At 35.0% G+C, this 15,468-nt stretch overlaps 1 protein-coding gene and 1 long non-coding RNA gene across 2 annotated transcripts; one reads left to right on the top strand and one right to left on the bottom strand.

The window, feature by feature from the left end:
• Window positions 1-5,342: 5,342 nt before the first annotated feature.
• Window positions 5,343-14,460, bottom strand: LOC144355813 (sialate:O-sulfotransferase 1-like). Its single transcript, XM_078010827.2, has 5 exons — window positions 14,365-14,460; window positions 13,100-13,276; window positions 11,262-11,444; window positions 10,965-11,141; window positions 5,343-5,782 (listed from the first exon to the last, which is right to left on the bottom strand). The coding sequence occupies exons 2-5, from the start codon at window positions 13,239-13,241 to the stop codon at window positions 5,418-5,420; spliced, it is 867 nt and encodes a 288-aa protein (XP_077866953.2). The 5' UTR covers window positions 13,242-13,276; window positions 14,365-14,460; the 3' UTR covers window positions 5,343-5,417.
• LOC144355814 (uncharacterized) lies at window positions 13,625-14,998 on the top strand. Its single transcript, XR_013421308.2, has 2 exons — window positions 13,625-13,661; window positions 14,180-14,998. It is a non-coding gene; the product is annotated as an uncharacterized LOC144355814 (long non-coding RNA).
• Window positions 14,999-15,468: the final 470 nt, after the last annotated feature.

Genomic DNA, 15,468 nt, shown 5'->3' with positions numbered 1-15,468 from the left:
TATAAATTGGGCGAAAACTACGATGAGTTATTTAGAACATTGACACAATAACAACGAATGGAAATATGAAGAAGTTTTAAATAAACTTTTTCATTATCATTATGACTTACAAAATCAGAACTGATGATGATTTCTATCGATTATTGAGTAGTTGAAACTAATAAACTATTGTATTATATAAAAGCACATCTTAGAACGATGGTTTTTGACAGTATTGCCATGTATATAATGTTATTATTAACATTAATGATGTGATGAAAAAAAAACACATAAAGTATGTACTTCCAATTACACCATTGTAAACAAGGTATCACGAGATAAAGAACGGCGTACTGCTCACCATTGCGCGATAACAGGGCGATGTTACGCGAAGACAGTACGGCGAGGCGACCATGTACTGACAGAGTGCACATTCTTTGCCGTATTATTGTAATAACCTTATTATTTTAATGTTTTCCTGCTTGTAATAATAACAATTTAATGAGAGATAATGGCCCGTAATGGAAAAAAAAACAAAACAAAACAAAACAAAAAAAAACATTTTGAGCATGCAAATTCGTATGTTTGTGCTTAGTGAATGAATTATATTTCCGTCGGGAGCTATACATGTTCAAGTTGTCAATGTCGGTAACGTAGTTTATTCAAAATATGGGGAAATTGGAACGTCGAACCGAGTGCAAATACATTTGAAACAAATACAGATACAGCGTTGTGTGAGCTGTTTTCGCAATTACAAGCACACATAGCATTCTATTAGTTGCCATGATAACGGCATGTTTCATGCCACTGTAGGTAAGTATGCCATTTTCGACGCCAAATGGCAGAACGGCAGTGCATGTAGTAAACATTGCCCCCAAATGTGACTCGTTAAAAATGTTATTCTCGGACAGTACGAACAACATAGATATATATACGAACGTAGATATATATACACTTAATAGGGACATGTAATAATTTCGTTCGCGTCTATTATGATTTCGTTTGATGTAAACAAGGTGTGTATTATGATTTAGTCTGATGTAAACAAGGTGTGTATTATGATTTACTCTGATGTAAACAAGGTGTGTATTACGATTTACTCTGATGTAAACAAGGTGTGTATTATGATTTACTCTGATATAAACAAAGTGTGTATTATGATTTAGTCTGATGTAAACAAGGTGTGTATTATGATTTACTCTGATGTAAACAAGGTGTGTATTATGATTTACTCTGATATAAACAAAGTGTGTATTATGATTTACTCTCATGTAAACAAAGTGTGTATTATGATTTACTCTGATATAAACAAAGAGTGTATTATGATTTACTCTGATAAACAAAGTGTGTATTATGATTTACTCTGATATAAACAAAGTGTGTATTATGATTTAATTTACTCTCATGTAAACAAAGTGTGTATTATGATTTACTCTGATGTAAACAAAGTGTGTATAATGATTTACTCTGATATAAACAAAGTGTGTATTATGATTTACTCTGATATAAACAAGGTGTGTATTATGATTTACTCTGATATAAACAAAGTGTGTATTATGATTTACTCTGATATAAACAAAGTGTGTATTATGATTTACTCTGATATAAACAAAGTGTGTATTATGATTTACTCTGATATAAACAAAGTGTGTATTATGATTTACTCTAATGTAAACAAAGTGTGTATTATGATTTACTCTGATATAAACAAGGTGTGTATTATGATTTACTCTGATATAAACAAAGTGTGTATTATGATTTACTCTCATGTAAACAAAGTGTGTATTATGATTTACTCTCATGTAAACAAAGTGTGTATTATGATTTACTCTGATATAAACAAAGTGTGTATTATGATTTACTCTGATATAAACAAAGTGTGTATTATGATTTACTCTGATATAAACAAAGTGTGTATTATGATTTACTCTGATATAAACAAAGTGTGTATTATGATTTACTCTGATGTAAACAAAGTGTGTATTATGATTTACTCTGATGTAAACAAAGTGTGTATTATGATTTACTCTGATATAAACAAGGTGTGTATTATGATTTACTCTGATATAAACAAAGTGTGTATTATGATTTACTCTCATGTAAACAAAGTGTGTATTATGATTTACTCTGATATAAACAAAGTGTGTATTATGATTTACTCTCATGTAAACAAAGTGTGTATTATGATTTACTCTGATATAAACAAGGTGTGTATTATGATTTACTCTGATATAAACAAAGTGTGTATTATGATTTACTCTCATGTAAGCAAAGTGTGTATTATGATTTACTCTGATGTAAACAAAGTGTGTATAATGATTTACTCTGATATAAACAAAGTGTGTATGATTTACTCTGATATAAACAAAGTGTGTATTATGATTTACTCTGATGTAAACAAAGTGTGTATTATGATTTACTCTCATGTAAACAAAGTGTGTATAATGATTTACTCTGATATAAACAAAGTGTGTATAATGATTTACTCTGATATAAACAAAGTGTGTATTATGATTTACTCTCATGTAAGCAAAGTGTGTATTATGATTTACTCTGATGTAAACAAAGTGTGTATAATGATTTACTCTGATATAAACAAAGTGTGTATGATTTACTCTGATATAAACAAAGTGTGTATAATGATTTACTCTCATGTAAACAAAGTGTGTATTATGATTTACTCTCATGTAAACAAAGTGTGTATTATGATTTACTCTGATGTAAACAAAGTGTGTATTATGATTTACTCTGATGTAAACAAAGTGTGTATTATGATTTACTCTGATATAAACAAGGTGTGTATTATGGTTTACTCTGATATAAACAAGGTGTGTATTATGATTTACTCTGATATAAACAAGGTGTGTATTATGATTTACTCTGATGTAAACAAAATGTGTATAATGATTTACTCTGATATAAACAAGGTGTGTATTATGATTTACTCTGATATAAACAAGGTGTGTATTATGATTTACTCTGATATAAACAAGGTGTGTATTATGATTTACTCTGATGTAAACAAAGTGTGTATAATGATTTACTCTGATATAAACAAGGTGTGTATTATGATTTACTCTGATGTAAACAAAGTGTGTATTACGATTTACTCTGATATAAACAAGGTGTGTATTATGATTTACTCTGATGTAAACAAAGTGTGTATTATGATTTACTCTGATATAAACAAGGTGTGTATTATGATTTACTCTGATATAAACAAGGTGTGTATTATGGTTTACTCTGATATAAACAAGGTGTGTATTATGATTTACTCTGATATAAACAAGGTGTATATTATGATTTACTCTGATGTAAACAAAATTTGTATAATGATTTACTCTGATATAAACAAGGTGTGTATTATGATTTACTCTGATATATACAAGGTGTGTATTATGATTTACTCTGATATAAACAAGGTGTGTATTATGATTTACTCTGATGTAAACAAAGTGTGTATAATGATTTACTCTGATATAAACAAGGTGTGTATTATGATTTACTCTGATGTAAACAAAGTGTGTATTACGATTTACTCTGATATAAACAAGGTGTGTATTATGATTTACTCTGATGTAAACAAAGTGTGTATTATGATTTACTCTGATATAAACAAGGTGTGTATTATGATTTACTCTGATATAAACAAGGTGTGTATTATGATTTACTCTGATATAAACAAGGTGTGTATTATGATTTACTCTGATATAAACAGGGTGTGTATGATGATTTACTCTCATGTAAACAAAGTGTGTATTATGATTTACTCTGATGTAAACAAGGTGTGTTTATGATTTACTCTGATGTGAACAAGGTGTGTATCATGATTCACTCTGATATAACCAAGGTGTGTATTATGATTTACTCTGATATAAACAAGGTGTGTATTATGATTTACTCTGATATAAACAGGGTGTGTATGATGATTTACTCTCATGTAAACAAAGTGTGTATTATGATTTACTCTGATGTAAACAAGGTGTGTTTATGATTTACTCTGATGTGAACAAGGTGTGTATCATGATTCACTCTGATATAACCAAGGTATGTATTATGATTTCCTCTGATATAAACAGGGTGTGTATTATGATTTACTCTGATATAAATAGAGTGTGTACATCGCTGATTAAATGTATCTAGATCTCGTAAAATCATATAATGTGCAACAGTATGTTAACCCATGTACGTTAACACCCATCCATGCAGTATTTGTACATATTACCATCTTAATATTTCCACATAACATTTTCATATCTTGTATTCTGTCTATGTCACAATGTAAGGCCTACTTATCGCGAATGAGAGGGCCACCCACAGAGCTCACACTGGACAGGGGGTTCTTTCACTGCTAGAATGGGGTAGACAAGAAAATAGTACTGGAAATAAAATACACATACACCAAGACTCTCTAAAATGTTATTGTTGTTAATATGGACTAATTTATTAGATTTTGTTGAAGACCTGGTTATGGAAATCGGAAGAATCTTAATAATGACATTTAGTCCGTACTGTAGACTACAGGCCCGGACTTATAGATATTAACATAGTGAAATTACGATGATCGGATAATTTCAATCGTAGTTTAAACTACTGAGTAGGCGCATATTATATATAAGTGTTGGATGTTTTGCTATAATATCAGTAATTTTGACAAGTTAATATGAAGAGCATTCCATCTATTTTTAAATGAAATGAAAACTAAATGTCAGGCCTAACTTGAGTTCGAATTTCAGTTGTATTGCTTCTCACAATAAGGAAAGTCTGACCAATAAAACTGTGAAACTTTCATAAGTACGATAAGAATAATTTATTGACCGGTCGCAAAATGGATTAGTAAGACAAAGCTGTGTTATCAGTAGTTTTTATTTGATATTATTTGAATATTTACACATGTTTAAACTAAATCTAACCCAAACAAACTTGACTTTGGCGACGGGCAACTAGCAAAAAACGCACATGCTGGTATTTCAGGCGATGTTGCCTGATGTTGTAATTATACTATACGTAGGAGGCAACCAGGTGCTCGATGCCACATGAATTGCCTCTTGTAACATGCCCTTTACTCTCATAGTTTGGCACCTGTACATTAGATGTCTATGTTACTGTCTGCGAAAACGTACCAAAGCTCTGTCAATTGAAACCACTTTCTAAAAAAAAGAAAATATCCGTGTGATACAGATATACTTTCGAATAAAAATAATTAGTGAATAATAATGATCAAATAAACCAAATATCAAAGCAATTGTAGACCTGCAGTGCAAACTATTTCAAAAATGGTATGTAATAAAGTCAATGACACGAACATAACTTAGATAATAGTGCGTTTCTATGGAGAAGCAAGTTTAATAAATAGAAAATGCCAGTGTTTATTATTTATTTTATTCGATCTTTATATTATTGAGTGAAATATTTGTTTCTATCAAATACAATTGTCGTCATAAGTCACGGTTATATGTTGGTTCTGCAATTGGTGTTTCATTAATACTCATTAAAAATGAATTCGCTTTTTGAATATCTTTATCTATAAGTTCATGTAATTCTTTTGTATATGGGTCAAAAGTAAAAATGCCTTTGTGTTTTCGATGGAATTTGCCTTCAATATCACTCCGTACGCATTGGCGGCGTTCATTGGTAAACGTGATATTCAGAAAATTTAACATTCGCTGAATAACATTTAATGGGTCTTTTCTCATTTCTTCATAATGTACAACAAGGAATGGCTTTCCGGATTCAAACCAACTTTCGATTAAGCTTAACCAACCAACGTATTTTCTTTTGTTCCAGATTATCCAGTCCTCGTCTGTGGGATACAATAAAGCATTAAAATTTATATATTGCATTAGCTTACTCCATAATAATCAACTTATGCCACCTCAATATCAAGTCACACCACGGCACGCCACGTAAACAATCCGCGGGCCTAATGTAATTGTGTTTCCTAGACACTCGAACGCCGAGGCGTTTGGTAGGAAATGCGAACCATTTCACGCGAGGGACTTTAGTCCCGGGAGACTGTCCCCGTCTGCAGGTTTCTAGTTGATACAAGAGAACTGGTGATGGTTTTAGAACCATAACTGCCTCAGCTCAAAGATTGTTATGTAATACAGAGGAATGTGAAGGGAAATGTATTGTAATGTTACCTCTGTGTGATTTACAATATATCTACATTAACCATCACTGTGACGGAAAATATGGGAGTTGACTTAAATGACTGGTAAAAGCAAGGCTGGTCAAATTCTGCGAAATAGTAGTTAGAATTTCCAGATACGCAATCGACACATTGTGAGATATCAAAATATGGATGATAAACAGAAAGTGATATGCCAGAGATGTAGTTGGAATTGAAGCAAAGGAGTGACCTATTAATCCATGAAACATACTCACACATATCCGTACATATCCTGTCTTATTGTGTGTGGGCAAAGCTGTCATGTACACAATCGGAAAAATATGTTATTACTGTAAATAATTATGAACAATAAAAATGAAAATAAAAACTATGAACAATTAATACGGAAAATATGTGATTTGCTGTACAGTTTCCAGAAAATTATTACAAGTCCAAGAAGTGCATACGAGTCGTCAAAACGTACAGTTTGGTGACAGAACCGAAATGAGAAGTCTAGAGTCACGGCGAATACTCTCTAGCGAGTCATCCCTCTTAAAACGTCATTACTGTGCCAATGACATTGAACATTGCTCTTCCATAAAGCAGCAGTTTCCATCTTCAAATAATCAAAATAAACTTGATACCCTGGCGAAGCATGTCTATTGTTTCATAACGACTGCCCCAGGGGATTTTCGTCTTCTCAATTTCTCAAGATAAACGTCCCAGGGTTGTTTTGTGTTCTAGAAGGACATGTTTATTGGCAGCATTTCTTGTATTAATTTCCATTGCACAAAAAAAGAAGAAGCAAATACTGTTACTGAAGCACAGAATTTGCATGAATTTTTCTCCCCGGCCATTCACGCAAACTGCAAACGCGGTCTTTTACCTCATCCATAGTTGTTGACACTTTGCAACCGCCTTGATGGATGTATTGTGACGTATTTTGACCCCGGATTCTGACCTTGCGTTCCGGCTACATGTACTGCCCTTTCATACCAGTTCAATTTCCTTTCATTATAACATCCAAATGTCATGATATTTAACATTTAAAACCAACCTTTATTTCACAGTCACTTTAGTTTTCACTTTTCTAAAGTTATTTTACTGACCAAAATACTTTTCACTCCCATCATGCAATCTCCCAACATATCTACAAATAACCTCGCTCTCAGAAGCTGAGAAATCAGAGTCAAGCGCCAAGTAGCACTTGTTTTTTTATTATCGGTTATATGTTCATTTCAGAAATGTACACACTCTCTTTACACGCTCCCATCTTATATTACTCATCTGATTACTCAGAATAACAAATGACGTAAACAATATAAGACAATTTATGATTGACGCGATCAGTATATAAACTAAATATATATATTACCAATTGAAAAATTAAGATACCGAAAAATTCCCTCAGAGCAAAGATTTTGCACACTGTGTTATGATCAGTCTGTTGGTGATGAAATGCATGCTCTTTTTGACTGCAAACTGGATGAAATTGTAAAGGCACGTAGCAACTTTTGGAATACTCTATCATTATACAATGATAATATTTTAAAATTACCAAAAGAAGATATGTTTGAGCATATTATAGAAATAAAAGATTCATTGCCAACAGTCTAGGAAAGTTTATCAACATAATTTTACCTTATAGTTGTTAGTGTTATCTGTTTTATTTTTTTTATTTCTGTATTTCGTGTTATTGTATTTTTGTGTGTATGATTATTGACCATGGTTAAGGTATTTCAAAGTCTTTTACCTCATCCATAGTTGTTGACACTTTGCAACCGCCTTGTTGAAGAATTGTGACGTATTTTGACCCCGGATTCTAACCTTGCGTTCCGGCTACATGTACTGCCCTTTCATACCAGTTCAATTTCCTTTCATTATTACATCCAAATGTCATGATATTTAATATTTAAAACCCACCTTTATTTCACGGTCACTTTAGTTTTCACTTTTCTAAAATTATTTTACTGATCAAAAGACTTTTCACTCCCATCATGCAATCTCCCATAGTAATTTCGCAGACACAGCGGCGATCGTCAACATATCTACAAATAACCTCGCTCTCAGGAGCTGAGGAGTCAAAAGACTTTCCACTCCCATCATGCAATCCCCCATAGTATTTCCGGAAACACAGAGGCGATCGCCAGCATATCTACAAATAACCTCGCTCTCAGGAGCTGAGGAATGAATAATTGGTAGTTGATGCTAACGTCACGAAATAAATGATATTACATAATGTATGCAAATTTATTCTAAATGACCCCCTGAATGCGTTATGAGCACAATGAATACACTCAAACCACAATAGCGAGGAAAACTATTGAATCACCTAGAACCAAAGAAACAACGTGCATTTTTGTGGCAGTCAAACAGATCAACAGAACTATACGAAATCGAAATTGTTGTGGCAGAGACGATCGATCTACATCTTGTCAGTTAGTATGCTTGCAGGAAAAGTGTACTGAGAGCGTCGACATAAAAACAAGGTTGAGTTCAAGAAGAAATTTCAATAAACTAAGCGAAAGTTATTGGAAAGGTCGCGGGCATTTTCCTCTAAGAGAATGGCAGCTGACCCTTTCATGATTGGCCACGATAAAATGATAGACATCTGCGCGACAACATTTGCATATAAAAGTACCGGGATCTGGTAAGAATTCTTACCAGTGAATTGCAGCACCGGGCAGTCGGTCGTGCCTAACGGCACTCCATACTTCATGCTCCTGCGTTTGCAATTTATTCACGTCTATTACATTTATACACAATAATTATTCAGTGGCGGATCTAGTGGGGGACGCTCCCCCCCCCCCCCGTTGAAAAATGTATTCAATTTGTTTTTGTATAATATAAACAAACCATTAACTTAGTCTGGCAATTTTAAAGTCTGGAACCCCCATAAAAAAATCCTGTATCCGCCACTGTTAATAATAATAACAGAATAATATTAGGTACGACCGACTATCGACAGTCTACACGCCACCGTGACGCAGCTCTACAATACTACACACGTCACGCCTCAACACTCCACACTACGTCACAGCACTCTACGTCACTTGCAATACAATACCATACCATACCATACTATACCATACCTTAAAATACCACACCATTTCTGTGTGTTCACAAGATTGTGGCTTTCATGTCAGTAGTTTGTAAATATTGTATATAGTCTTTTTGCGAGTATTTGTGTTTGCTGTTACTGCTTTGTTTTCGAGGTGTGGCAAGATGAATGAACACGGCAGTTCAAACAAATACCTTGACTTGCGAACATATCGAAGGTGTTTCTGTTCAAGCGTTCGTTGACGCGCTCATCGATTTAATTGACGTTAATTTAATTATTATTGCGGTCTCTCGCATGATACTTTTTCTTGTTGATGTGTCGTGGGTTGTATTTATTTGTCCTACACCGGGGAGCAACGTGTTACAATACAGACATTTGTGCGGAATACCAAGATACTCTTATCGAATGTTCTCTAATTCATGCCGAATGATTGCACTGTTATTGTCCGTGTTTGGTACGGTCAGGTAATTATCAGGACGTAATTATCTTTGGCGTCCCCAGTCAAAGTGTAAAACTCGGCACCATTCTCCGAATTTACTGTCACGTCTCCTAAATTACATTTTATAACTATTATCATGTGTAACTTTTTTTACTTTCTAGTTTGTCTGTTTGTTTGATTATCGCAGTATCTGTATGTAACCCTGCGGACACCACGTCGTGTCCATGAACAAAGTGAAAGTGAGGATAGTGGGTCCTAAGATTAAATTTTCCTGCAGATAAAATTTTCTAAGATTAAATTACTCTGATTGCCACTTTACACTCCAGGCAATTCTTTAACAAGCTAGTTGTTTACTCAATTACAAATGTCATTACTTTTGTATTGATCACTGTGTTACTTTAAATGTTCACGGTTGTGGACAAGGAACCTTCTCTCTGCCTCCAGACGGAAAACGGGCGATTGTGAGTAGTTGGAGGGGCGATTTGTTCTCTTCGTACGACTAATTATGTTGATGTAGCCATTTTATTCGCACCAGACTCAACTATGAATATCATATCAGTCACTAATATTGAAGCTGCCTACTTGATGTATGTTATTGTTAACATTATAGACAGACAGGGGCGTGTATGATGATTCTGTTCTTGTTATTGTTGGCACTCTGTTCCACACTTTTCTTAAATGTTTGGCGATTCGCCTAATCATATACTTATCAACGGATCTCTTACAACTTGATCTGGTGGTTTTTCTTTATTCTGTCACCTAACCACCAGCGTGGATTTTTCTCTTGTCAGTGTGAGAGTATTTCCCTTTCCGCCGTCGACACTGCATACAATTCATATCACCCGCGATGATTGTTCCATTCTGATTCCGTTAGCAATTTTCAAAAGTTAACAGTGGACGTCTTACATACAATATTCATACCTAGACCATTCAAGCTCGAGCGAACTGAAGACAGGTCATGTAAGCTCCAGAAGCTGTCCGTCAGAAAAAAAGATGACCCTGGAAAACCAACTGGTCGACAAACTGAACTCTGCGTCACTGACTCACGAGTTGTAGCACAGTTTCAATTAGCGATTAATACCACATACTGCGATAATCTCAATAAAAGTCGACAATGTTGTATCTCAATATAAACAGTTTCATACTCAGCTGCACACCACAAGAGTGTATCGTCAGTATTTTGTTTTAGTGAATTGCATATGTAAGTGCTTTAGATGTGACCCGCCTTGCCCTGACCAGCCTTGTCTTGCCCTGTCCCGTTCTGTCCTACCCTCTCACGTCCTGCCATGTAATACTATATCACAGTACATCACAAAATATCCCATCATCTATTCTCATTACAACCTCTCGAATATTTAATATCTTCTACTTACTGTTTCGGTATGACTCAGGAACAATACTTTGTAATTTGCAATATTTATACAAGGAGATGAGCGAGTCATATGGGTTTCTGATGAGCAGTATACCAGAATTCATATTTGCTTTGTACGTATGGCACTTATATACCACGGCTCGTCCTAAACGTGGATCATCTAATTCTCCTTTAAAACCTGTGTATCAATGTAACAACAACATTTCAACATAACTGACGTGTGTACAATACGGCATTACCAGCTACATTATAGATTAATTCGATTCAAAATGATAGAAGAGTTTTTCAAATAATTCACCCGCTTTATATAATCCTTTTCCACCGTTATTGGAGCCAGTATATATCCCCGTTGCCAACTCAAGTAAATGACGTGTCCATGTGTTTCCGGATCTGGGAAAGCTGGTTAACCATACTAGTGGCCGTGTTCCATTCGGCCAATCGCCAAAGCTGATAGAACAGTTCAAATTGTTCTTCATGTCTTCTAGTTTGATAATATAGAATGTTTGTTAAAGAAAAACGAACACAGTAAAAAACAGAAAAACAAACTTATAATAGTAGATTGTAATATATACATTGTTATTTGTGCTTTCCCTAAAAACATCACAAATATAAGTTGGTGTTCGTTCACGTTATTAGAGTAAACTGCCAAAAAGACGGGCGTAGTACATTGGTCGTCAGCAACAAACAAAATCCAAATATCCTGCCTCAGTAATATATCCGATACGAGGATAATATGATCAATGAAATAGACAATATAAAAATGGACCACACACGGAAACATCGGTGTGATCTAAGGACGCTTTTGATTTCGTAGATAAGGTGAATATGTTGCATGTCTATCAGCTGATTACAAAAACAAACCAAGATACGAGGGGCGTTCAATAAGTAATGTCCCAGATAAAATTGTGCATGTGCAATGATTTACATCTCTATGGGTTATTTTGCAAAAAACAGCTCTGAACTAATTGTGGTTTCTGAATCAGGTGTGAAATGGAGTCAGTTGAGTCACGCGCAGTGATCCGGTTTTTGTATTTGAAATGATGCACACCAAAGAAGACTTTTGATGGAATGAAAGAAATTTATGGTGATGATGCCCCATCATAAGATCCTGTAAAACGCTGGCATCGTGAATTCAAACATGGCCGGAAGTCTGTGGAAACAGCTTCCAGACTTGGACGTCCCTCTTCTGCCATTGATGAGGCATCTGTCCGTCAAGTTGAGGCAGTCATTTTGGAAGATCGACGCATTACTGTTTGCCAAATAGCCCAAGAGGTCAAGGTTAGTACAGGGTCTGTGGAAACTATCATTCATGACCATTTGCATATGCATAAGGTGTCTGCCAGATGGATTCCCAGGTTGCTCACACCTTTCCAGAAGCAAGAACGCGTCGAGTGCTCGAGGATGAAATTGGAGATGTGCCAAGAAGATGAGTCGAAGTTTTTCAAAAGACTGATTACACAGGATGAAACTTGGGTTTCATCACTATGATCCAGAGACCAAAGCCAAGTCAATGCAGTGGAAGCACTTGGAATCACCACCTCCAAAGAATGGAAAGGTGCAGCCCTGCGCTGGCAAGGTCGTGCTCACAGTTGTCTGGGACCAGGACTGAGTAGTGATGACAGATTTTCTGCAAAGGGTACCACAATTACAGGAGCCTATTACGCTTCACTTGTGATGAAATTGAGAGAAGCTATCAAAATCAAGAGGCGGGGCAAGATCAGTAAAGGTATCCTCCTTCTGTAGGACAACACTCCGGTCCACAACTCGCTTGTCGCCACATCAGAAGCACAGGGCGTGTTGCTATTAAATCCTCCCCCACCCCCTTACTCTCCTGACCTTGCACCCCCTGACTTTCATCTCTTTCCAGCCATGAAGTTGTTTTTGAAAGGAAGAACGTTAGAACGTTTCCTAGATGATGCAACTTTGATTTCTGAAGTTACGACGTGGTTGGGGGACCAACCTGGGGTGTTTTACAAAAACGGTGTCCAGAGCTGCATCAAACGATGGGAGAAATGCATAACTCTGGGTGGTTCCTATGTAGAGAAAGACTAATTACTGTGCCAAGTTTAATTAATCTCCTGCTATGGGAAATGGGTCAGGGGCATTACTTATTGAACGCTACTCGTATGTACGTACCTTGTACTTCAAATGTAGTAGAATTCGACAATCTTGGCATCAACGGGAAATGTTTATGTATTTGTCTTTGTCGGGAATTCAAGTAGATGGTTATCATCCAGATTACCATAACCAGTAAAGTTGCTAATAGTTGTCTGATCATGTTGCCACCTTTGTTTCTATGAAATGCTATATTATCTGTGTGATATCAGAGTGATAAAAGTTGATAGTAGTAATTATTCTGAATCAGTGAAATGAAACTAGGATTATACAAATAAGTTTTTTTATATAAATATGCTATTCTAAAAAGCTATACAAACTTTCAAGGGAGTAATTGTCGCATTTGTGTGAAATGATTTCACCACGACACTATGCAATGTGTGTAATGAGAAAAAAACTCAAAATGGTTTAGTTAAAACGAAAGATTATGATTCACTTGTTTACAGCTGGTGGGTATATACGCAACAAATTAATTAAAATCAGATTCGGATATTGCAGATATGTAATTTGAAAAGTATAAAATAACAAGTGAGCATATTTAATATTCTTTTTCTCGCTGAATATGTGGACTTACGCGCAAGAGGTAAAACATTCATTCGAGATAAATAGTGAAGAGTTTAGACCAAAGACAAGTTTTCTAATGAACGTGATGGAAAACTATTTCTTGTTGGAAACTGTAGACCCCGAAGTTGATAGTGGAAGGACCCAAAGAATTGATTTTTGTATATCAAATAGTGTTCGATTTTGTCGCGTCATTTCGTACATTGTTCGACTGATCTATATAACCACTGTAATTGAAACAAGAAACGCGATGAAGGGGAAAATGCCATCTTATTTGAAGAGCTAAAATGGAGTCTCGCGGCTATGGTCATCGCGCCTTCGGCGAAACATTGGCAACTATACCTATAAATTGTGAAAATTGATAATAGTATTGTGACTCAATATACAGATAACAATATATAGCTTTAACAGCCTATGTCACCGTTAGCAAAAATGAATATGTGATGAAATAGTTTCACCATGCATATTAATGCAAAATACCCAATCCAATGTTCTTATTATTTGTATGCGCCCAGCTCATACTCTCTTAATTTATTACAGACGCCATGCACATCCATCGAAAAGCAGTACACGAATTAACATACTTTTATTCTATACATCTTGCACACTTTCCCTGTGACGTCAACCGTACTGGAGCTCACAATATTTAATACCCGCACAGGACGAAATCAGTTATATGAAACTTCGAGGACAAATGTAATGTAAAGTGAAGTACCTGTACATACCTGTGTTGGCTGTCCTTAACGTTAGTCAAGTTCTTAAAACAAACAGGTCAAACGTGGACCATGCATGAAGTCGTTGCATTAAGTGACGAGTGACAACACCCATGGCATAATCACGTCACGCAGCTGTTGCACGATTCAGTTATATTGAATTGACTTACTAATCGCTGTAGTGTATCCGTATGTGTTATTACATGTGTAGCAACAGTTGGTGGTGTGTATTTTAATGGATTTAAAAAATAACTACAATAAAGCAAGCAATCAAAGGCAGATACGATACACAACGGCTGATAGTTGTGGACTTTCGAAATCTTTAAACATGGCAGCACACAAAACTAATTTCGTTTTGAGTGAGTTGTGAATGTCTCGATAAGTCAAATCTGTACCGTGTTGCCCATCAATTTAACACTGTTTATTCTGTGTTCGCAATATGTCAATATTTTAATCACTCACCTTGTTTTTTTTCAAAACTAGGATAATAGCGTAATCTCTAAAATCACTTGCCTTTCATTAGTATATTAATTATTATTTTTGCAAACAAATAATTGTACAATTACATCATCACGTTGCAGATCAATTAGTATTTCTGTAGTAAATAAATGTACAACCACTTTGCCACGTGGTTTATCAATAATTATTTATGCAGTAACTACAAGTACAATCACTTCAACATGTGGTATGTCAATGATTATTTTGATTTATAAAACACCATACAAAACAATACATCAGAATACATTATGCTATATTTTATGTGAAGACGTTTTAGACAAAATATTTTAGTGCTCTTCTGACCATACATTGTGAGTATTCATGAATTACATTACGTTCGAATATATCAATCATCCAAACAAAACACAACAAATCTAATTTGAAAAGAAAGTCCTATGCCGCAATAATTTCTTTGAGATGGGTGGCCTGGGGTGTTAAGACTAGAAAGGGGAAGTATTCAAGTATCTTTGTCATTACCATAATATTTTAGAGAAGTTACATAGGCAGTGTTATCATCAAGCAATTACCAAATTTCGTTTGTCCAGGCAGATGTGTCAATAGCGAAGCAGATCATAGCAAATAGTGAAGAGGCACAAGTTAAAAACGACCTTACATAAA

Source organism: Saccoglossus kowalevskii, chromosome 4, assembly GCF_978046115.1.
Source record: "Saccoglossus kowalevskii chromosome 4, keSacKowa6.1, whole genome shotgun sequence".
Lineage (NCBI taxonomy): Eukaryota > Metazoa > Hemichordata > Enteropneusta > Harrimaniidae > Saccoglossus > Saccoglossus kowalevskii.
The sequence above is the reverse complement of the archived record's forward strand: the minus strand, read 5'-3'. Positions and strand labels throughout refer to the sequence as shown.

Bases quoted from the DNA above. Each gene is read 5' to 3' on its own strand.
- LOC144355813 (XM_078010827.2), bottom strand. From the start codon at position 13,241: ATGATCAGACAACTATTAGCAACTTTACTGGTTATGGTAATCTGGATG. The intron at 11,445-13,099 runs GTACGTACATAC...TTATCAAACTAG, and splicing joins TACTACATTTGAAGTACAAG to AAGACATGAAGAACAATTTG. The intron at 5,783-10,964 runs GTAAGTAGAAGA...TGTATCCCACAG, and splicing joins TCCTGAGTCATACCGAAACA to ACGAGGACTGGATAATCTGG.